The sequence below is a fragment of the Furipterus horrens genome, unplaced genomic scaffold, assembly GCF_987537825.1.
Source record: "Furipterus horrens unplaced genomic scaffold, mFurHor1.1.pri manual_scaffold_2, whole genome shotgun sequence".
NCBI classification, from domain to species: Eukaryota; Metazoa; Chordata; class Mammalia; order Chiroptera; family Furipteridae; genus Furipterus; species Furipterus horrens.
In genome coordinates this window covers 111,763,815-111,788,599 of record NW_028327172.1, presented here as the reverse complement: position 1 = coordinate 111,788,599, position 24,785 = coordinate 111,763,815, and the positions used below count along the sequence as shown (strand labels likewise).

At 37.1% G+C, this 24,785-nt stretch overlaps 1 protein-coding gene across 9 annotated transcripts in view; it reads right to left on the bottom strand.

Moving 5' to 3' along the window:
- The window catches only part of PDLIM5 (PDZ and LIM domain 5), a 214,953-nt gene that overhangs the window by 122,035 nt on the left and 68,133 nt on the right, over window positions 1-24,785 (bottom strand). For all 9 annotated transcript variants that reach the window (XM_090266317.1, XM_090266309.1, XM_090266308.1 and 6 more), the window contains exon 3: window positions 19,536-19,687. In XM_090266317.1, the coding sequence (XP_090122443.1) occupies window positions 19,536-19,687 (152 nt within the window). The remainder of the gene's footprint in view (window positions 1-19,535; window positions 19,688-24,785) is intronic.

Genomic DNA, 24,785 nt, shown 5'->3' with positions numbered 1-24,785 from the left:
GTGCAATGATTCAATCAAAAGTGAAGGCAATGGGGAGTGCCAACAATCAGAGGACAGTCCCCAGTGAAGTCACTTAGCAGCCGCCAAGGAGTCTCCAAATCTGTACCCCATGGACCCCTAGTCCAGGAGTCAATGGGACTCCCCAGTAAATACTCAGACTTACTGGAGAGTCCTGAAGGTATCCCACCAAAGTTGCCAGAATATGGAACTGGGAAAGTCAATGTTTATATTGCCTATCACTACCAGAACCAATACAGACAAGGACTGAATCTTTATGGGCACTTTATTCAGATGCTAGCAATCTGAGAAGACAATGGGCTATGTAACCTCAAAAATCATCTTAACACTTCATCTCGAGCAGATCTTTCTATAAAGAGAAGAAAGGGTAGGTAAGAAGTTCTGGGGGGGGGGAAAGGTTAATGGGATGAGAGTTGCAGTTGGGTGGAGGTTTTCATAGCACTTCTTTATCTGTTGACCAACAATTCTTATCAGTGTTGCCTTCCTGGAACACAATGGCTCAGATACTATTTCCATAGTTTGCAGACTCCCTGGGGCACAAAGGCTGAATTGCCTGTCCACCTCCTGGAGTTACACAGGTCATGCATTTTCCTTCCTGGATTAACAGCTTTCCACATGCACTGGTCACTTAAGCCTATCAAATATGACTAAGGCTAAAATCTTTAACTCTTGAGTTCCTCTATCACTTACATATACCTTTCGAGGTATCTAAGTTTATCTTCTTTTACTACATCTCTACTTCCAATTTGAAACTATTCTTCTTTTAATAGAAATGTGAGTGTGTGATATGGATATGGAAGTATGGGTGTTTATGTAAGTTGTGGTAGGAACAAACCATTTTTCCCTCCAGGAGGAAATTAGTAGTAGGGGCAGTTAGTAACACCATATTATCTGCATCAGAATATTTTTAAAAATCCATCAGTATATTCAGTTCTATGACAATATACTCTTCTCAAGCATCGCAAATGCTGAAGGACAAAACATATTTTGCATTCATCATCTGTATTATCTGCACAAAAGAGGAAAACAAATATTTACAAATACTACTGAATAGTCTTACAATGTCACAGCCTTTGCATTATATAACCAACAGTTCCATTTAAAATAAATTACATTAAGACTACTTTAAGAATTTTATAAAATGCCAAGAAATAAGACATATTTCAAGAAACAGTTTTCTAAAACAAACACTTTTGAATTTTTTTCAGTTGTCAGTAATTTAATAGGATAAGAGAAGACAATGTTGAAAAAAATAAGGTCTTTTGTTAAAAAGTAGGTGAAAATATATCCAACCATCCTCGCATTATCAAATAGTTTTATGCAACTGTGAAAAACAAACAAGAATAAGTAAGAGCAACTAGACTAGGGCAGTTTATTTAATCAGCATCCAGTTCTCTCTACGAACATCTGCTATAAAGGGCAATAAAATGAAAGATGGTCATGTTTTCTGTCTAGAAAATATTACTCAGAACTGGAACACAGTGCTCTTAAAAAGAAACAGTGACTTCCAACCTTAATAAGAATGTCTCCTTAGGAAGATGCTATCACCGACAAAATGCAGAAACTACATTAATACAATGATGTGACCTGAGCAACATTCTTTCTGGTAATGTTTCCCTTTTTGGTATATGTGTCTGGCACTTGGTAAGAAAAATGATCTTTAAAAACACACACACACACACACATACACACAATAAAGCCAAAGTGTGTTGAGGGAGATACCACAAACAGGCAAAGCAAATACTATGTGGGCTTAAAAAGATACCGTATATGTCCATGAATAAGGAAAATGCTGAGTATTAAATTTTTTAATTTAAAGGGACAAGTTCCATTATTTGTGATATAGACAACTGTTTAGAATGTATAACTTTTATTACTAGTTTAAGATGCCAAAATAAGCCTGAAGAAATTCATAGACATTGGAATTATATTTTTTAAAATACTTATATGCTTAATTTAGGCAACCTGCTTAGTAAATGCTCAGGTTTAACTTTTTCAACTAATCTTACTACTCTACAAAATAGGGATTCCCAATTTTGTGGATAAATGAGTTGAAGTTTTAAGTAGTAAAATAACTTGCTCATACCTATAGAGCTAGTAAGTGATGAAGTCAGGATTAGAAGTCAGATGTTTCTGGTTAGTTTCACTGAACCAGAAAAACAAGTCTATGCTGCTGTGAAAACAGGGAGCAACCTTTTCTTCTGCTTAAGTTAACCACAGCAAGATAATGCCAGCCTTTGCATCAAGAGAATTCATCAATGAATCCTATGCATATAACTTCCTAAAACATACACTACACAATAAGTAGAAAACACCTAGCAGGTATTATTTCATTCCTAATTAAATAAAGGACTAGATACCACACAAGCAACTCCTCAAAACAGATCATTTACAAATAGAGCTGAGTAAATTCGTATGACGTCACAGTGTGGTTGGTGGTGGAGAGGCACAGCTCCTATTCTTAAGACTCACTGCTTACTCAATGTCTCCCTGGAAAATGGGGATAATAAGAGTATGTACTTGTATAGGTTCAAAAGTGGTCTGCAAAAAAGATATGTCCATGTCCTAATACCCAGATCCTGTGAGTGTTCTCTGTTTACAGGTAAGGTAAAGATCTTGAGATCGTCCTGGACTTCCTGAGTAGACCCTAAATCCAATGACACATTTCCATCTAAGGGACAGCAGAGAAGACACAAACACACAAAGAGGAGGAGATAAAGTAATTAAGAAGGCTGATCCTGGAGTGATACAGCTAAGGAATGCCAAGGGCCACCGGAAGCTGGAAGAGGAAAGGAAGGATTCTCCCCTACAGCTTCCAGAGGGAGTGCAGCCCTTCTGCCACCTTGAGTTCAGACTCTCGCCTCCAAAATCGTGAAAAGGTTAATTTCTGTTGTTTTAAGTGACCCAGTGTGCACTAGTTTGTTACATCTGCCACAGGAAACTAATACAGTGCCAAAGGATTGAAAGGATCTGATGAGAGAATGTATTCAAAGTACTTTGATGTATACAACAAATGTTAGCGATTGCTATCAATGAATGAATATGAGGGAAAACCATTCTATAAACAAATGTCTGTTTTTGCATTTTCTCAGGGTGGAAAATGTCACCTATTTTTTTTCTTCACAGTGAAATGAATTGTCAAAATGTACTGGGTGCCCCAGTAAATACATCTTAAAAATTAGCAACTGCCACCATTAAGCTTTATTTCGAGGAAAGACAAATAGTTAGTGAAGTTAAGCTAAAGTTAAATTTACCAATAGCCTCAGAGAAAGCACCATTCACTCTTAACCTATTAAACAGATGAAATAAAAAGAATTTGAGATCATTGGAAATAGTTGGGATTACAAAAATAGTGAATGATTTAACAAGAAAAAAGAAAAAGACGTATTACCCAAGCCGTAAAGATTGTTTTTGTCAGTATATAACTATTGAAGCACAATGATTTCTTCTTCTAACCCAAAGAGACATCAGCCCCAAAACTCCTCTCACCTATAAGGTAAATGTATCCCTGAAACCTCCTTCTCTGAAGGGCTGTGATCTACCGAAGACTGGTAGGCAAATGAGAAGTAAATGTAAGGCCTTTATAAATGAAAGCCCCCTTTAAGGGCCAAAATGCGGGACTTCTTTTTGTGTTGGAGCAAAGAGAGGACTCTCTTTTCAAATTCCATCTCCTAGACTCCATTCACTTATCAAAACAGTAGATAAAAAAGAAACAGGAAGTGAGAGAGACCAGCAGGCCTCTCCTGTGCCCAGGGCACCGGCCACTCCTGAGGACAGAAGGTGAAGAGGTGGACTTAGACACTATGACCCTGCTATGGTGCAGTTTACTGCACTCTTTGGTAAACATGGCCCAATGAATATCAAATTAGGACCAAGCGGGCACAGACTCCAACTCCCAGGGGAGCGGCAATCTGATGGACAGAAGTTGTATTGTGCATCAGCCCCCTTTCAGGTAAGCAGAGAAGGTGTGAATGTAAGTTCTATTCTCACAATGCACAGAGGCAGTAGGAAGGAGAATATATTACCTCCCTCCCCAGCTGACAATGGACAAAAGAAGGGACTAAGTATATAACAACAATCTTAAAATGTAGACATGAAAGTATGGCTCCCCCAAGAGGGACATGGCATGTGTGGCTGCGGCACAAAACTGTCCTTGCCAATCAGTGGCTCCAGCCAGTGTAGTATTATTTAGCGTCACAGGCTTATGCTCAAAGCCTTTCTCATTTCCGTACTTCTGTGTGCTTTCATGTGCTAATTACTGGTTAAAATATTTTAAGGCAACTTCACCCTCAGATGCAGTTTTCAACAAATATTTCTGCATACACCATGAGGCAGGTCCATAGAAAAGGTCAGGACCTACTACTGTATACAAGACAGGTATGGCCTTTGCCCCTCAGGAACTTACAGTCCAGCAGCAAATGTGAATGACATTTTACATAATGATTTTTTTCTCTGAAGGCCAAAATGTTGGGAAATCTGGAAGGAGTATGTAGGGTGGGTGTGGGAGGACACTGAGTATTCTACACCCCTAAAAAAGGGTGTCCCTTTTTCCTTCTGCCACTGCACTAATGTAGGCTTACACCAACTGACAACCCAATAAATATTTGCTAAAAGAATGAGTAAATAAGTGTTACTAACAGCAGAGGAGAAGAGAGAAAACCTAAACAAAAGGAACGGACAGAGCTTCCAATGGGAGATAAGCAATTAGACATGAATCAGCACAGCCGCTCTAAGGAAAGTTACCCAACCAGTTTCGGGACCTTCTGCCTTCACCATGGAAACTCTCACCGGCCACCCCAACTCTCTCCTAGCCCAGCCCTTCATAGGTTCCCACATACAGCTGTGAGACAGTCTCCTCCCTGGTCTCCTTGCTCCACCCTACAAATACCACATGCAACCAGAATACCTGGGCTTGTGATCCTGGTGGTTGTCCTTAGGTACTGTTTCCCTCCATTTTCTTAGCTTTTATAGGAGACTCATGAAAGCATTTATACTTCAGAGTTTTTGAAAGGGTTAAATGAGTTAAGTGTAAAGCATTTAAAAGAATGCTTGACACAAACTGCCTGCTCAATAAATATTAACTATTATTATTAAATCCATTATTTAATAAGTCCATATTACTTAAAAATGACTCTTCAATAGTGTCCCAACAACTAAGTACCAAAATTCAAATTTTTATTTACGGCAGCTGACATGTTTAATAATAATCTGAACCCTCTTAACCCTCTAACTATCTTCTACTCTTATACCCTCAAAAACTACATTTCATCCATAGTGAAGTACTAATAAGTTCTCAGAACACACTGTGGCTTTCCTTAATCTGTCTGTCTAGAATGCCCTCATTCCTCCTACTTTTGACCACCTGGTAAACCCCTATTCAATATTCAAGCTTCCACTTGTGGGACCTTTTTTGCCTCCTTCTTCTATGCTCCAGATGCTACCTGTACATACCCATATTCTGGTAGTCATCAACCTGTATATAAAAATGTCTGTTTCTTCCCATTAGGTGCTTATTCCCCCGGTCCTAGCATAGTTACTGGCACACAATAATAATTAAATATATGTTTTCAGAAGGAGTTACAAAGGAAATTGGGGGAGTATGAAATATGTAATACACACGTAAACACACACAAGTCACAGAAAACTCAGTTTATCTGTAACTCATTCATATATTGCTAAGGTTTTGACAATATTTTTGAGCTTCCTAATTTATATGTGATATGAACCTCCAGCCGAGCTCATCTCATTTGATTCCTGGGGAAACTGAGCACTTTCTATACTAACTTTTAACTTGCTCTGGAATTTAAGCATGGAATCACTCTAAACTAGGCTCTCTCTTCTCTAACATCCTGACAAATACTTTCACTGTCCTGAATCTAAAATAGTCTTCCTTTTCAAAACTTCAAACTTCAGGTGACTGAACAATGCTACTCTATTCCTTCCGGCCATCACATTCATCCCACTTGTGCACGTTTGGGGGAGAGTGGGGGACGGCTGTATTTCATATTTTTAAAGGTCTCTATGCCCACTAACACTAACAAATATTTTTTTCTGTTTATGTAATTCAATCACAAAATTCAAGCTACAGACATGTATCACTTGGTGAGGACATTTTGATAGCTTACAATCAAGTGGAAAAGTTTCAAGGCTCTAAAGAAATAAAAAATGAATATAGGAAAATGAGCAACAAAGGAAGTAGGAGACAGGTTAGAGAAAAGAGAAAACATGTTGGTTTTGTTAACATTCATGGTATTTGCTACAAACCAATTTACCACAAAACCCAGCATATTTCTCACTCTCACATAAAATACCTAAAAAAATCACGGATCAGACCACAAGGTGGATGGAGAAGAGTATATGGCAGGGAATAGGCATGTAGGGTGAGAAGGCTCATAAACTCATAGGCTAACATGTTTGTTCTTCCTTTCCTCCTCTGCTGCACAACTCCAATCCCTGTCACTACTGTCACAGAGATGTCACGGTCAGTATTCTTTTACACAGATCAAAAAGAAATTTCCAAGTATAAATACAGATGAATGGTGTAGATGGACTAAGAGCTCTATTGGTTGATAGCTGGAGTTGTTTCAAACTCTAAAATGCTATGAATCTATGAAGTCTGTTCTCTATACTTGAATTTAGCTGTGCATTTCAATTCAACTGCAAAACGGTTTCACAGATGAAGCTCCTATGAAAGCCGCTTTAATTCACCCAGAGAATGCATACACTGGCGCTGCTAAAGGAATGAATGATGTAATAGTACTGCTGGAATATTTTGTGGACTTTTAAAACAGCAAAGTTTTCAAAGAGCACTGCTTTCTTGCTAGTATTTTCCATGGCATTTGAAATTACTGGAATATCAAACAAATGTCTCCATAACTGCCTCTTGCTCTGTCTCCTTTGGACCAAACTTATTGGCAAAAATTCTTACTGTGGTGTATTTGGAAAAGCAAGATGAACTTTTAGACAACAGGCACTACAATGACTATACAATAAAAATATTTTTTAATTCCTTTATGTGAACAGACAATGTGATATTGCAGAAATCATTATACTAGGAGGGAAACAGACCTGAGCTTGAATTCTGGAACTGTGGTTTGCTTACTTGACCAGTTGTATGATTCTGAAGTACTTACTTAACCTCTCCATAAAGTGGGGTGGTAATATCTGTCACGGTAATTGCTGTGAAGATTAAGTGACTAAAGTATATAAAGTTTCTAGCTCAGTAACTTGTTAGAGTAAGAATTTAAGATGCTAGTTTCTTTTTCTTTAATGCTTTGCTTACAAAATTCCTACTGTGTATACTAAGAAACAAGACAAAAATCGCTTCCCTAGCAGTTGTTAACACTTCCCACCAGAAAGCTCAAAAGAAAAACTATTATCTCAAGTCCTTGGAACCAGGAGTATTTTTATAACCAATGTAAGCTTCTTTGAAGAAATAAAAAGGAACTCTTTTATGTACCATATTTTTCGCACTATAAGACGCAACTGACCATAAGACGCACCTAGGTTAAGAAGAGGAAAACAAAAAAAGTATGTTCTGAACAAAATGGTGTACTAAAATATTTAATTAAATATAACAGAATAATATTTCAACCATGTAAAGTGAACAGCAGTCAACAGCAGTATTAAGAACCATCATCACTGTCATTAGCAAATGAGGAGAGACTTTAAGGTTCAAGTACTCTTCTAATTTTCTGGGAACCCCAAGAACTCATCATTGCTAGTGTCAGAATTTATGAAGCTCAGTTGCTCACAATCACTGATATCACTTTCTTCACTGTATTCATACTGACCAGACGCCCTGAGGTTCAGCAGTAAAGTGGCACATTTAAGCAGCCCCAAGGGTTTCGTGTGGGCCCACCACTTCTTCTTCTAACAGCTGTCGCCACCGCTGACAGGTCAGGTAATACACATCATGGTCTGTGACGCAATATTTGCTCCATAAGATGCACAGACATTTTCCCCCCACTTTGGGAAAAAAACAATTGTGTCTTACGGAGTGAAAAATATGGTAATTACTAAAATAATTTCACTGTACATATTATACAGCAACAACAAAAGTTGAATGCCAAGACCAAAACATCACAGCAAAGTTTCAGTAAAGGAATAATTCACTTTGACTCCTTGGAGACAATTCTTTGCCTCACTGGAGTGAAATATGCTTCTCATTAGAAAATGAAATCTACACAAACATTAGAGAATTTATGAAATATGGAAGAAGACATACTGCTCTATAATTTAGGGTGTCCAAGAGGGTAAAATGCTACTTTGAAAAAGTAGCTAACTAGTTTATCTTTCAAATATAAAAATGCTTTTCTCAGTTTTTAGAATAATTTGGTAACCAAACATATTCTCAGGATAAAAAAGAACATTCTGGACTAATAAATAATCCATTGTTTCAAAGCACAATCTACATAACATAATTCCAGTAAAACAAAATAATCTGGGAAGTCCCTTGTGTTCAATGTAACAGGATGAATTACACAGGAAAACAATGCTTATACACTTCAGCCAAAAGAGCCAAGATAAAGACAGACTCAGTTATAAGAGAAGTTACTGAATTTAGAATTATCACAGACTTTTATTGTAGCGCAGAAATGAAGTTTTGCTGTATTACCCAAGAAACCAAAATTCATATACGCACACAAAATAGATGAATGAAACACTACTTTTCATATCCATTTAAATTTCAGAGAAAGACTGTTCATGGTTGGTAAAAGAAATTATTGGGACTAGTAACATTTAGAAAGCCATTTAGAAAGCTGGTTTTCTATGGAAATGCAGACTTCAAAATACATTAAAGAAAAAGTAAGTTGCAAAGTTTGACAGTGTAAAAACTCTGCCACATATGTGCTTTACACAGCCAACGCCTCCCGTTGACTTTTAAACTCATATAAAGCCTAATCTATTTCAGTCTCTTAAACCCTTAATAGCAACCACAGCCAGTGGAAACAGTTGGGAATGACTTGAATTTCAATCCTTTCAAAAGCTCTAAATGCTATGGGAAAAAAATTTTATTTGGAACTCCAAGCAGACTGCTGCCATTAAATACACAAGAATGACCAGTTTGTCACTTTATTTCTCCAATAAAATTCCTGTGAATTATTTGTAAATTTATCAGGCAAACGTAGCAGAAATAATGAATTTTAAAATTTTCTGCAACTCAAAGCAATAAATATTTACTGAGTATCTTCTACATCCAAGCCACAATGGTAGACACTGGAAAATGTAATAAATAGAATGTTATTTCTGCCCTTCAAGAGTTGGGCATAATCTTCTTGCCACTTAAATCAGTGTTCATGTTACATCTTACTCAGCGATTCCTTTTCATACAAGGACATACTGCATGATTCTCATTTTAAATCTCTGATATTTAGCTTTTTTCTTTCTTAAAATGATAATAAAGGTTAACTGGGTATAGCCCAATGCTATGGAATCATGGGCCTTTTAATCTATTAAGCAAACGTGACCAGGAGAATCTTCTCATGTTACTCTATTCCTTCAGCTGTCCTGCTGTCTCTGTCTGTCTCCTTTCCTTTCACACCCTCACAGGGTTTCTCTCAGCCTTAGCTTCCCTGGAGAAGTCTCCGCTTCCCTGTCTACTTTCAGGTGGCTTAAAAGGTTTTTTGGCCTGCGGTTCCCAATCTGTGAACCACACCTGAAGCAGGTAACTGGCACACAGTTTTAAGTTTTCATAAGTGATCAACAAATTCATCTGTGTACAAAACACTGCTTAAAAGTCTGATTAAATCATGTATATATTGGGATTAAAAAAAATAAATGTAGAGGCCTGTACACAAATGTAAAAAAAAAAAAAGTCATCCTCTTCATTTAAAACTGAATTACAATACTTAGAAAATCTGCAGTTACTAAAAATACAATTATTAATGTGGTGAGGGAAGGGCTTGCCCAAGAAATATTTGATATCGTAAAAATGGGGGAGGGGCTGGGGGGGGTCTTTATTTCAGGTTAGAAATCAGGGGTCCACACTGTGAGCTCCTTCAGGGCAGGAGTGAGGACTTCCTTTCTATCCCTACCGATCAGTTCAGCAAGTGTTAGATTAGAAGAGGCTAACAAATGGATCCTAAACGTTTCTGTTCAAGACATAGGCATTATGACTAGGAACTGAATCTCTGCCCACCATCACACCCTCAGGTCATACCAATTAATTCTATTCTATTCACTTTCTGTTTTAAGGCATAAACAAATGCTACAAAACAGGTGGTTAGGGATGAGTGGGGAAGGTCCAGGCAAGGAATGAGTCTTGGTAGTAGGGCTGGTGGACCATTTACCAAGATAAATTCAGCAGGAGGTGCAAATTGGTGAGATAAGGTGTTGAGCTCAGTTCTGACCTTGTTGAGTTTGAAGAATCTGTGAGGCATCCAAGTGTGAAGTAGTTGCAGTGACATGACAGGAGGGGAAGCCAGACTCTAGTAAGCAGAAAAGCAGGGGGAAGTGAAAGAACACAGCCTGGGTCTAGTAGCTAAAAACTCGAGCAATGTGGCTCTTCCCTCTTTCCTTATATCGACGCCATTACTGTGGCTTTTAGAATTACTATTCGCAAGTTCTATTTTTTCTCATTTCTTCTCTGTTTTCCACTTCAAGCCCTCAATTAGCCAAGTCACTGCAGCACTTGCCAGACCATTCTTCCTGTTCCTGGTGTCTCTTTACCTTCTTCCAAACTGGCTCACTAAATACCTTAAAAACGTCACTTTTCTGATGAAAACTTTTAATACCTCAGTGTCTAAGACACTGCAAAACACTATTCTAACCTAACTTTCTCTTTATTCTTATCTCTATTTCCAATTGGTCAACATGCTTATCCCAACATAGGCCTGGGGACTGGCCACCTCCACACTACCTTAGGGGCTATTTTCCATTGAGATATGCCCCTGTCTTTCAAAGTTTAGCCCAAGTTTCAGCACCTCCAGGAATTATTTCCATTTGAATGGAACCTTGCCCTCTTTGAACTCCTATACTACAGTTCTGTCACTTCTAATCCCAATGAGTAGATATAAGTTCCTAAAAGGCAGAAATCATAAATCATTCCCTTTATATCTACCCCTTACAACTTCTAGTCATAAGGTAAATCTAGAGCAAAAGTCCAATTTTTTTAAATTTGGAATATTATACAACTTTTCAACTCAAAGAGAAAATTATCTCTAAAAGTATTATTAAAAACACAGTCCAGAAGTTAGCATTTTAACTTGATTTTTAATGATAGAGAATTAAGGGAACAGACATGAATTTGGATGGAAGAGAGAAAAAAAACCTTTTTTTTTTTTTGCCTAACTTAACCCACAGTAAAAGAGAATTACATCTGCATTGTTTCTCTGAGAACAAGAGGAATCAACAGAACAAACAAGATTAGGTATGTCCTGGTTTCTCTTCACTGCCATAAATCATTGGATAAGACAGTAACTTTGAACCAAAGCAATAGTTAGCAGGCAGAAAGTATAATGTTTGTATCCATTCTTTTTAAAAACTTTAATTACAATTATATGATCAAAATCATTCACTTGACTAAACACTCCTTTCCTCTAACACTTGCATCATCACCTTTCTGACTTCCTCAGATAACCAGTTACCAGACTGCCATCTCATTTTCTATTTCCCTCCAGTCACACTCATTTTGTCCCTATCAAAATGAATATGATCTCCTGGAAGTAACTCTACAATGCATACTATGTTGATACCCACTTATCAGTTGCAGAGAGAAGTGGGAAGAAAGGACAGAAAATTTATCTTTATAATGTCCCAGGTTCTTTACATGTGCTATTTCATTTTATCTTCATAATAGCCCTACAAGGCAGTTATGAGTATGCCCACTTACAATGGATAACTGAAACTTGGTTATGTAACTTGCCTAAGGTCACACAGCTAGGAAGTGATGGAATTAAGGTTTGCACCGAGTTTGCCTAATTTCAAAGTCAGTGTTATTACCATTCTCCTTTATATTTCCATTTCATGGTCTTGTTTAAAAATTCTGCACATACAAAACATTGTACATGTTAAAGCTTTATAATAAAGCTTTAAAATTAAATTGGTCTTTAAATATATTATTTCCTAGGATTGTTTTCCTAAAGATTCTACAATACATTAAAATAATTTTGCTTTCAGAGGCATAAGACCTTTATGTTAAAAAATAACCAAACACTTTCAAGATGTAAATATCAAAAGAATTTCAAAATGCAAAAAAAAAAAACAAATAAACAAAAAAAATCCCTGACAACCTATATTTGCCAAATCTACTATTTTCAAATTGCTATAGACTATCTAAAAAGAACTAGCTTGAGCCTTTAATTTCATTTTCAACGAACTTTATCCATATGGAATTGAAGAAAAAAAGATATCAGATAAATACTTCTACATCTGCTGATTGATTTGTTGACTGTCTCTTTTCCAGAGAGTGTCATATTGAGCAAAAAGTCCTAAAAACATGTTTTTAAAAATTCCTGAATCCTTAATTATTCATGGAACACATAGATAGAAGCCTACTGAAAATCTATGTCTTTAAGCTTTAACATAGAAATAAATTAGCAAATATAGTGAGTAGGCTTATAAACTTGACAGGGAAAAATAAGACATTCTGTTAAAGGACAGGCAACCATATATACAAGTGAGTATCCACATGAATGTTCCTACCTAGTGGCCCACCAGCCTATTAAATCTCTCTCGATCTCTTTTTTTTTTTTAACTTTCATTCTAATATATAGGGTCTATGAAGCACATAGAAAATAATGTCAGTATAATATTTATTATGGAATGCTGACAGCTAAGGCTGAAAGTGAAAAGAATGTTTTGGACAGAGATGCTGTTGCTTACAAGTACAAGAGTCAAAGAGTTTCCCGTGCTGTGTTACTATCCTATCTTATAAAATTGTATTAAGAGACTATAGTAACTAAGTCCCTTGCTACAGAGAGAAAGTACAGAGGGCATAGGTTTTGAACAGACCTGGGTTTGCTGGCAAGCAACATAAATTTTCGAAGCCATAATGTACTCATCTAAAAAATGGCAATGTTAACTTCTTCCCCCAAGGACTGATATAAAAATTAAACGATATATGTGAAAAGTCTTGCACAAAAGAGATGTCAATGTGTGCTTGTCTTCTTCCTTTTGCCTAAGCAGCACTTCCAACTTTAATAATGGGAGGAGGATGCAATCAAATTCAGTCCTACTGAAAAAAAGTCACCCTCCAACCTAAAAATTAAAAGCCAAAAGTGAAACCAAGACAAAAATAAAAAATAAACAAACAAGCAAACCAAAACCTAAACTGCAGAGCAGACATTAGAAAAACATGTGAAATACCAAGCAGAAAAAGTAACCTGAAATGGGATAACATGCAACTCAAAAGAAAAAGATAATTGAATTAAACATATTTAAATGTTCATGAACTGAACTCTCCCAGATATAACTCAAAACCCTGATTAAAAAAAGAATTCTTTCTTAAGTCTGGCCTCCATGCTATTAGTGAAAGAAAGGGCAGAGTTGAATCCATAAAGCTAACAGTAAAAGAATGTTAAGCAATCATTAAAATGAAACACGAGATGGTTAATAACTTCAGACTGGTACAGCAGGTACTTTTTCTTTTTTCTTGTAACTCAATGTACCTATTAAATTATTCCAATCTGTCATTCATTAGAAGTCATTGGACCTCTGACAAATTTTCATTGTTATTGTTTGAAGGATAAGGAAGAAAAGGAAGGCATAAAGATAGCACATCAATATTTTTCAAAATTCAATCCTTCTGGATCTTTCATTTCCAATCATATCAAGTTATACACTAAATAAAGTCTAAGGAACAAAAACAAAACAAAACACAGATATGCTTCTACCAAAGAGTAAAAAAAACAAGGAAGATTAGAAAAGTTATATATACATTCTCTGTGATTCCAAGAGAATTAATTTTAAAATATAAAATAAGGACAAATATAGAAAGTATTTTTTAATGATTAATTGCTGTTGGAATATCCGTGTGACATAACTTTCATCTTAAAGGCAGCAGAGCAGTACAGTCACTTTGCTAACCTGGCACAATTTAAGATAATTCCAAGGAAGAAAGTCCAATTTCCTGGTGCTCTCAGCCAAAATAAGCAAACTTAAGTTAGTTTGATCTAATACCAAGCTCTAGGGAACTTATCATTTTACAGCTAAAAAACCAGAACAAGAACCCAAATTTAAAGGCAGTTAAAAATCACCCATGACCTCATTTTATAGTCAAGAAAATTAAGGCCCAGAAGTTTAGCAACTTGCCCCAATTCATAAAGTAAGTGAGTAGCAAGTTTATCGGTTATGCAGAGAATTATTGAAATAGAATGAAATAGTTAAAAATCTTATTCATAGACTCCAACTCTAATATAGCTAATAGAGTTGTTAGACATCAAAGTTTTAAAAATTAATTTTCTCCTCCACCTCTATATACATTAGATAACCAGATTATAGTGAGTCAAGTGTTATTGTTTTAGACTATCACAGAGAGGTGATATGTTTGGTTTATTACTTAACCCCAAATTGGACTAGCTAGAAAAAAATAGTTACAAAATAATCGTAAACATCTTTATTTTATCTTTTCCTCCTTATATCATATTTTAGGATACTGAGATTATGCCTAAAGAAGAGATTTTTTCCTAATTTTTATTAAATTTATTGGGATGACATTGATTAATAAAAACACATTCGTGTACAACTGTAATAATAGATTATCTGTATATTGTATTGTGTGGTTCACCACCCTCAGTTTAGTCTCCTTTCATCTTTACCCTCTTCTATCGCCCTCCCCACTCCCTCTTCCTCTGGTAATCACCTCTATTATCTTTTTTAATGACAGTTATACAGCAATACTTATGAAGAATTTTTCACAAAACAAAATTGCTGGTGATGTTCATTTCAAAAAAACAAAAATGGGTTTTCTCTCATTATATTCTTCCCCTGGGGATTCTTGAGTGGAGGTGAGCAGAAACTCAGCAGAAGTGGTAATCAGCCAGTGTTTCCACAGGAAAAGGCAGAGCTGCCACTATCTAGACCGGGAAGAGGCTCAGCCTGCTCCTTCTTTGAGCCCCTCTTTCCAATAATGAAGTCATTCCTCTCCCAAACCCTGCCGTAGATCTGGCCAAGCAGCTGTAACTCTCCAAGTCTTTCTCACAACCTTTATAAGCCCAGGACAACTCAAACTGGATCACAACCATTACAGTGACAAGCTCTGTACCACCTCTCCCCATTTCCGGCTGCCTCTTACCTACCGCACTGCCTCTCAGTCCACCATCACTCGCTGCGCTCCAGGCACATTGGCCTCCTGACGGGGCCCCTGCACAGGCTCTTCCCTCTGCCTGGGGCACATATGACCCAGATATCTGAGGCCCTTCTCACCGAGGCTTCCCTGACCACTCAATTTTCCATTGCAGTTCCCCATCCCTGCATTCCCTATAATTCCCTATACCCCTCATGTACTTTCCCCCCGTAGCACTTGTCTCCATGTGATCTGCTATCCACGTCTACTTCTTGTCTGCTTCTGCTCGCTAAAAAGTCAGCACTATGAGGAAAGGATTTTTATCTTTTTTGTTCACTGCTATGTCCACAGCATCTGTAACAATACCTGGCATTTAGCAAGAGCTCAAAAAACATTTGTGGAATAAATAAGTGATTTCAAGTTTGGGAAATAATGTTGGTACCCATCAACTATTTATTAGACACTAAAAACATAAAACTTTATATAAAAGATGTCAACTACAAACAGTGCAAAAAACATGGTCTTTGTTTTCAAGAAGTCTGGCTGGAGAAATAGAACTAATTATGCATGAAGTAATTAGTTAATTACATAGGCAGTAATAGTTATTACTATTAACTAATTAGGTTTATTTGTATATAACTCACGGAATCTGTCTTATTATTCCTAGTGTATATTTAAATACACTTGTCATAGGAGTTCAGAGACAAAAATATCAGTAAATTGCAATAGTAAGAAAAGACTATGGGTAGATGATAAATTCGATGTGGGGTTGGTGCATGTGGACGCATATATTGGCAGTGAAGAGGTAGGTAGGTATTCCAGATGAAATGAATTTCCTGAGAACATGGGCACGTCACCAACAGTAAGAAACCTATCTTAAATGGAAAGATGGTATTCACTTTTGAGTAGTGATGATCAGGGGAGGACAATCTGAGTGGACCTAGATCACAAAGAGCCCAATCCTCTGAGTAGGACTCAAGTCCAAATGGAATCTCCTAGAACATGCTGTTGGTGGGCAGCCTGGGTGGTCTAGAACCCTTCTACTGGTTTGGTATACTCATCCCTGAGGTGCTCCCTTCATTACTGCTAATGGTTCACACCAGCAACTTTCTGTGGAAGCAACAGAAGCTACCTCCTGGCCTTCCTGTGCACACACACACACTCACTCTCTCACACACTTCCAGGACAGCTGGTGGCCAATCATTAATAAATGCAGGGGAGCGAAATGCAAAAGCCCTGTTCCCTTACCTCCACACAGGAGAGGTACTATGGTCTATGGTACCATTTTGTTCCTACTTTCCCTCCTGGATCAAGCTGAGGTTAGACATCCCCTGAAATCACATCCTTGCTCATCCCCTTTCTTCTTCTTCCCAATCCCATTCCACCTACTCCCTTTAATATATCACTTGCACACGAATGCCACCTCATGTTCAGCTTGTAAGGAAAACAGACTAAATCAAATCTGTAAAGGAATATTCATGAAGAAAACTACACATTTATGAAGAATCACACAGGAAAAAAGTCCTGTTGTAGGTAACTCAGTTTGGAAGGAGCATGTAGAGCAATTTGGTTGATGGTAGGTGGGCTAAAGAGGGTAAGGTGTCTGGAGGCCAATTAAGGATACTGTTGTTCAAATTCAGAAATCAGTAGAAGAAGAAATATTTGCATTGATATGAGAAAGAAAGAGAACTTTAAGAGGAGAATGGCCCTAATATAGGGAAGCATTGAAGGTAACTCTGCAGAGTTCTATTTTTTTCCTTAAAAAGCAAAAAGTAGCAATGTTAACATTATACCATGAATTTTCTTAAATGCAAATCACTTTTCAGGCTGACATTACCTAACACAAGAAGCATTCAAAAACTTGAGAAGAATTACAATGAATAACAGGACAACTCTAAAATTCTCTCATCTTTTGGGTCCCCGAATATCGATATTCAGAAATAGGAAGACAAGATTAAGTAGAATCTCCAAATGTTTATAACAACAAGTTGGTTTGTCAGACTTTGTATTTAAGTAGTTAAAAAGAATCTTTATTCTAGAGGCACTAGCAGATCACTCAAATGGGAAATGGATCCAAACAGGGTAACCTCTGGTTTTCATCTGTTCTTATGGGATCTAGAAGTGGTTTCAATAGAAAATAAGACACTGGGTCCTGGGTCATAAAACAGGGAGCACAACGTGAAAACAAGTAGGCTACTCTGAAAGAAATGCTACCCAGCCCAGGAAAAGAGCTTACACCCTATGTAAACTCTCAGCTTTAGGATCTGAGAAACAGCCCATCATCTGTATTCATTTTGCTTTGTTGCTACCTCACAGAAGTCATGCTTCTTAACTCTGTGCTTCCTTTTCAAAATCATATTTAGTAAAAAATCTCCATAAACAAAAATAAATGAGTACTTTCATTTATAAGCAGAAAGGATACTACTGAAAAAGAACTTTTCAGCAAGGTTATTTTTCACACTGATTACTTTTAAAGGCAGTTAAAATGTATAGCTAATATTTATCAAAATTTTAATATACACAACCTTTGACTCAACAGTCCACTGAAAGGAATTTCTCCCAAAAGGAAAAGGAAGGAATTGGTTAGAAAATCATGATACATCAAAGTAAATCCACAGGTCTAAATTCATAAAAATTTTACTATTCACTTTTAAGACCAAATCGACACTCCTCCAGACAAGTAATATAATTTATCCTGCATTCGAGGCCTGTCCAGAAGGTATCCAGCCATGTAATATGAAAAATAGAGACATTTATTGAAGAAGACAACAGGATACAAGAAACATTGTACATAGGACAATGATGCCTCAGTCCCCTTCAAAGTAGGCACCTTAGGACCTCACACAGTTCTCCCAATTGCCACCAGCTGCCCTATCAAAGGTGATTTTAGTTTTGGGAAAAACCAAAAGTCACAGGATGCCAAATCTGGGCTATAAGGGGGCTGAGGCACCTGGGTGATTTGCCGTTTTGCCAAAAAGAACTCTGCACGAGATGTGATGCACGAGCAGGCATGTGTCATGATGATGAAGCTGTCAATCGCCAGTTGCCCATAGCTGGGGCCTTCTGAATCATCTGAATAGTTTCCTCAGAGGAGTCCAAGATTAATGCAAAATTTGATGCAGATCTGTTGCTCTACTCAGTCAGTCATTTTGAATGCCACAGCCACACAGTACACATGGTCACTCAACAGCATCTACCGCCCCCATTGACTGATACAGTGAAGTCGTCATTGTTCATGCATGTGCATTCCAGCCCACTCTCCTTTGCTGCCAGGTTGCATTGACATCACGCAAATCATTCTCGTTATATTAAATATGGCTGGACTTTTTCTGGACAGGCTTTATAGATCCTTTAAATAGTCCCAGGAGAGACAAAAAAAAAAAAAAAAAAAAACACTTTCATAAATAAATACTTTTGGTAGCTACCACATTCCCCCTTAAATATTGATAATACGCAAGATAATTTATTAAAGACTGTAAGATGTTTTTGGGGGGGAAGGTGTTTTCCAAATTGAATAGAGTAGAAACACTTTTGTAATCATTAAAAACAAGAATTGTTTAAAACTTTCCATAGCCACCTGGTAAATGACAGCTACCTTCCTTATAAACCTAATGTTTCAGAGCTATTACTCAATCACTCTTTCTTCATTCTTTCTTTCTCCTCCTCTCAGGCCAAAATATTGCACAGTTCTAACTTTATACTTAATAATAATCAAAGGAAACTTATTAGAATATAATTATTGGTTCTTACTTGCAGATATTTTGACTCCTGCCAGTATTTTAAACAAGCAATCCAAGTGATTTCAATGTAGGTCAAGTGTTGGGATACGTATTCAAAATGCCTGACATACTATTATTAGTTATTTTATAATTGAGCCCAAGTAATTTTTTTTTTAAAGTTTGGAAAATCTAGACCACAAATAAGCATATTAAAAAATTATTTTTCTATCCAGGAAAAAAAGAGAAAAGACATACTAAGACAAGTCATAACATACCCTATAATAAGAATTGTTAGCCTGCACTTCATCGAGAAATTTTAGAAATTCCTAAACTCGCTAAGTGGTACACACACTTTTCATGAGTATACGAATCCATGCTTTTTTATAGAGAAATAATCCAAAGCTTTCACCAATTCTTACCCTGCTCAATTACTCAATTTAAGAGCCATATTTTTTAGTTATCTGAAGAAGAGGTAGTAAAACTGCCTTTTAGTTAAAACTATGAATCAGTCACACAAAAACACATTCTTCAGTGTTGTTTTCTCTCACAGAGCCAAACAAAAATCAATTTACCTTTGCAGAGTCATATTCAAAGAGCCTGTACAACCTTTAATCTTGTTCTGGGCTTCAAGATGAGTCATTCCATGGGCACTTATTCCATCAATGCTGAGAAGCACATCGCCTATTCTCACATTTGCCTGGGATGCTTTGCCACCGTCTTTTAGCTGTAATAAACAGAGTTAATTATTAATTAGGAGTGTCACTTGTTAAAAAATGAATAATAAACACTGATGGAAATTATACTTTTGCTTACCTCAAAATAAAAGTACATACTATTAGATAAATAAAAAATTATCTTGTTTAACATGTAAAGTTAAAATTTAAATAACCTTCACGTTTATTTTTTTAATCCTTATTTGTTCTATAAAACTAAAATAATTTTGTAAGAAATGTTCCCTAATAATTTCTCCATTTCTTTACCGTGTAACAGTAGTATGCAATTGTTACAAATGAGAAAGAGGAGTAGAAAAGGAAACTACATTTTAGTAAAAGAAAAAGAATGTAAGCTGAATAGGATATTTAATACTCCTTTAGAAGTAATTTTTAAAACTCTTCAGACAGCTTTATTTTTGTTTGAAGGCAAAAAGTAATACACATGCGTGATCTACTGAACGATCCTTCATGTTGAGTCCAATTCATATCCAGTGTTCAAGGGACTGAATTATTTTAGATCACAGGCTCAAATATCTTTTATACTGGATATGTTTCCTGCTACAGGCATTTTGCAGGCGGGGAAGGAAACAGCATGTCTGAGGCAGTCAGACATTTCTGTGTACCACAGTCTTTAGTTCCAATCTTTATTCCCTTCTCTGTAAAATTTTAGAAAAAAAAATTATCTTATTGAACAAGGATATGTAAAAGCTAACAGACACAAAGTGTAAAAAATATTTCAAACCTTTCAAATGAAACATTCTCTTTCATACCTATAGTATTTAGTGATGTTGTTTTCATCTTTTTATTAATGGAAACAAACAACTCCTTTCAGTTGCCCAGACATTTGAAGGTAAAAAAAATTAATTAAATGTAGACAATAAAAAAATAAAAACTGCTGACTAAAAAAAATGGATCAAAATTGAATTCATATAGAACTTATAAACAAAACTATATTATGTATGTATACATATACACACCTTTTATTATATATATTGTATGACTGTCAAAATACTTCCAAAATTTAATTAAATAACATAAATTGGATTTCAGGATGACAGGATCAAGAAGAATTAAGTTAGAACTTTATTATGTATATTTTTAAGAAGTGTATTGGTAGATATATTTATTAAAATATAAGAGGAATGTGTGCATGTATATTTGAGATTTACAAAAACTCTTTACAATTAACAAGTAAACGAAGTGACAGTTTTGCTACAGTCAAGCACTGCATCATGATATTTCCGTCAGCAACAACCACATATGCAGCAGTGATCCCATAAGCTTATAGTGAAGCTGAAAAATTCCTATTCCCTAGTGACATTATAGCCATGGTACTGTGTAGCCCAATGGATTATTCATGTGTTGGTGGGGATACTGGTAAAAACAAATCTGTGCACATATAAGTATAGCACATATAATCATGTATGGTACATAATACTTGAAAATAAACAACTATTTTACTGGTTTATATATTTACTATACTATACTTTTTTATTGTTAGAATCTACTCTCTGCACTTATATTAAAAAGGTTGCTGTAAAATACTATGCCATGTTAGTCTGGCAACAGCCTCATACATCTCATGTTTACCAGTCTCTTGACTGCATCTCTTTTTCTTGTACTTGATTTAAACTTGTGCTGTTTTGTACAGTAACATGCTGTACAGGCTTGTAGCCGAGGAGCAACAGGCTGTATCATAGAGCCTAGGTATGTAACAGGCTATCCCTTTTAAGTCTGTGAACTCTATGACATTCACCTAACAATGAAATTGCTAACAACGCATTTCTTAGAACAGACCCCTGTCTTAAGCAGTGCATGACTATATATTAAATAATAGGTGTGAACCATTTTTTAATAATTAGCATTTATTTTTTAAGTATATTTTATTATGTTGTTACAGTAGTTTCAAATTTTTTCTCCTTTGCTCCCCTCTGCCCAGTACCCCCCTTCACTCCAGCAATCCCACTCCCCTTATTTCATATCCATGGGTCATGCACATAAGTATTTGGCCTCACCATTTCCTATATTATTCTTAACTTCCCCCTATTTTGTACCAACCATTATGTTTCTTAATCCCGGCACCATTTCCCCATTTCTCCCCCTCTCCCCTCCCAGTTGATAACCCTGTAAACGATCCCCATACCTATGATTCTGTTCCTATTCTGGTTTGCTTAGTTGGATTTTGTTTTTATTTTTTAGATTCAGTTGTTGATAGTTGTGAGTTTGTTGTCATTTTAGTGTTCATAGTTTTGATCTTCTTTTTCTTAAGTAAGTCCCTTTGACATTTCATATAACAATGGCTTGGTGATGATGAACTCCTTTGCTTCACCTTGTCTGGGAAGCACTTCATCTGCCCTTCCATTCCAAATGATAGCCTTGCTGGATAGAGTAATCCTGGTTGTAGGTTGTCTTTCATCACATTGAATACTGCTTGCCAGTCCCTTCCTCCCTGCAAAGTGTCCTCTGAGAAATCAGCTGATAGTCCGATAGGCACCCCCCTGTAGGCAACTCTCTGCCTCTCTCCTGCTGCCCCCAGGACTCTCTCTTTTATCTTTCACCTTTGGCATCTCAATCATGATGCATCCTGGTGTGGTCCCCTCCAGGTCCAGCTCGCCCAGGACCCTCCGTGCTTCCCAGACCTGCATGTCCATTTTCTTCACAAAATTTGAGAAGTTTTCCTCATTTTTTTCAATTCTTGCTTCCTCATTCTGCACTGGTTGACTGTTTTTTTCTTCCTTATGTTCCAAGTTATTGATTTGAACCCCGGTTTCCTTCCCTTCAGCATTGGTTTTGTGTGGATTTCCCTTCGTTTCACTTAGCACAGTCTTCATGTCTTCTCTTATGTATTTGCCATACTCAAGCATATCTGTCAAGCCTGTGAGCATCTTTATCACCACTGTTTTGAAGTCTTCATCTGTCAGGTTGTCTAACTCCTCATCTGTTAGGTTGGCTATCTCCTCGTCGCTTAGTTCTCCCACTGGAACCTTGATCCAGTCCCCCTTTTGGGCCATACTTCTCTGTCTCCTCATTCTGACAGGCTCCTGTGTTTGTTTGCCTCCACATCCCAGGTAGAGCTGCCGCTCCTGTTACGTTGTAAGGGGTGGAGCCTTAGGGATTCATTAGTACAAGGCGACCTGTTTCACCACGTTGTGGCGCTTTATGTTGGGGAGGGGTCTGAGAGGGAACAATGCTGCCTGCCCAGCACTCGTCCCTTTTCCAGGCACTTCTCCCACTTCCATATGGGACTGGCACCCCTCTAGCTGTTGCACTGGCTGTCGTTGCCCGAGTGGATGGGTCTATGGACGTTCTAGGACCGTGGATGTCCTTTAAATAAGCGGACTCTGCTGAGAGATAGGCAGTTTCTGCCTCTGCCCCAAACCCCACTGGTCTGCACAGTCAGAAGCAATGAGGCTTGTTTTTCCCCGGTGCTGGGACCATGAGCTGAGGTGTTCGGTGAGGAGCTGGGAACACTCCCCAGGTGTCTCTCCTGACTTTTTAAAACGTGTAACTGTGCTTTCCACCAGCCTGCCACTGGCTGCCGCCACCGCTGCCAGCACCACACTGGATCCTCTCCGCCCCCCTCTACCTGTCTGGATGAGTATTTCTTCTTTATATCTTTGTTTGTTGGACTTCCATGCAGTTTGATTTTCTGGAACTTCTGGTTGTTTCTAGTTTTGAGGTAGTTGTATTCCTTCTTAGTTGTAGAGGGAGACACAGCATGTCTGTCTACGCCTCCATCTTGGCCAGAAGTCCGTATTTATTTTTATTAATTTAAATGCCTAAGCCTTGGCTGGTGTGGCTCAGTGTATTGAGTACTGGCCTGCAAACCAAGGGGTCACTGGTTCGTTTCCCAGTGAGGGCACATACTTGAGTTGCAGGCCAGGTCCCCAGTTGGGGGAATGTGAGAAGCAACTATACAGGGATGTTTCTCTCGCACTCTTTCTCCCTCCCTTCCCTTCTCTCTAAAATAAATAAATAAATAAAACCTGTAAATGTATGAAAGTCATTTAATTTAACAGAGAAAGGCTAACTGTTCTTCTCTAATGTTTAAATTGTGAAAGACATTTACAAAGGTAACGGTTTCTAGAGCTGCAATGCCACAGCTTTCTATGGATGGAACTTGTTTATAGAATTGCTTAATGATTGTGTGAGATTATATCTCAATAAATGTTAGCTATTATTGCTATTCTGTTGACCTCAAATGACTAATCTGAGAAACATGGGTGCTATTCTAGATGATCTCAGAGGCCTTCCTAAGGTCCCTTCCAGTTTTAGAAGTTTATCTATCTGTGAGCTATCTGCACAAAGGCATAGATCTAACTCCAAAACAGGAACCAAATTTGAAAGACTCTGTTTTGTTAGCAATGCAAAGGGACATCTATTCCCTATTAAAATCAGCAAATAAATTGAAATTTGAATCCTGATCAAGTATAAACAGAATGTATCCTAGATTTTATTTTAACAAAGAAAAGCAAGCATAAAAACAAAGAACAGAAATAAAACACAGACAAATTACTTCACTACTCCTAACATCAAGTAGCCTTAACACTGAAATGTATGGAACATGTCTCTAAGTGACCCAACAAAAGTAATTTAAATATTCCCAGTCTTGTAGTAACATAAAGGTAATGAACAGTATATTAAGAAAATAATCAAATCCAATGTTAAAATTAGATTAAACTTTTCTTACCCCTTTGTCCCAGCCTAACTAGATTCTGAGATCCTATGACCTTGGGAAGTTGAAAACCAACTTCTCAAAACTACCTATCTTTTTAAGGTTGATTTTACTCTACTACCTTATTTTCAGATAGTAGAGTATAAAAATCCTATAGCTCCCGTGAATTCTGCCTCTTCCAAGTACCACATGTAGAGAAATTACTGAAGTTTGTTGATTCTTCCATTCCCCTCCCATGCTAGCCCATATCTGACCATCTGTCACCTTGGTCTTGCCTCCTGCCTCCTGCAAGACACTCTATATTTCTCCCCCCTCCTCTAGCTTCACATTTGCCTAATGGTGGCCCTACTACTATTACACACTGGATTCCAATCATGTCAACCATTTCTAAAATGAGGGTGAAAAAAGTTCAAGTATCTTCTGCTTCCTACAAC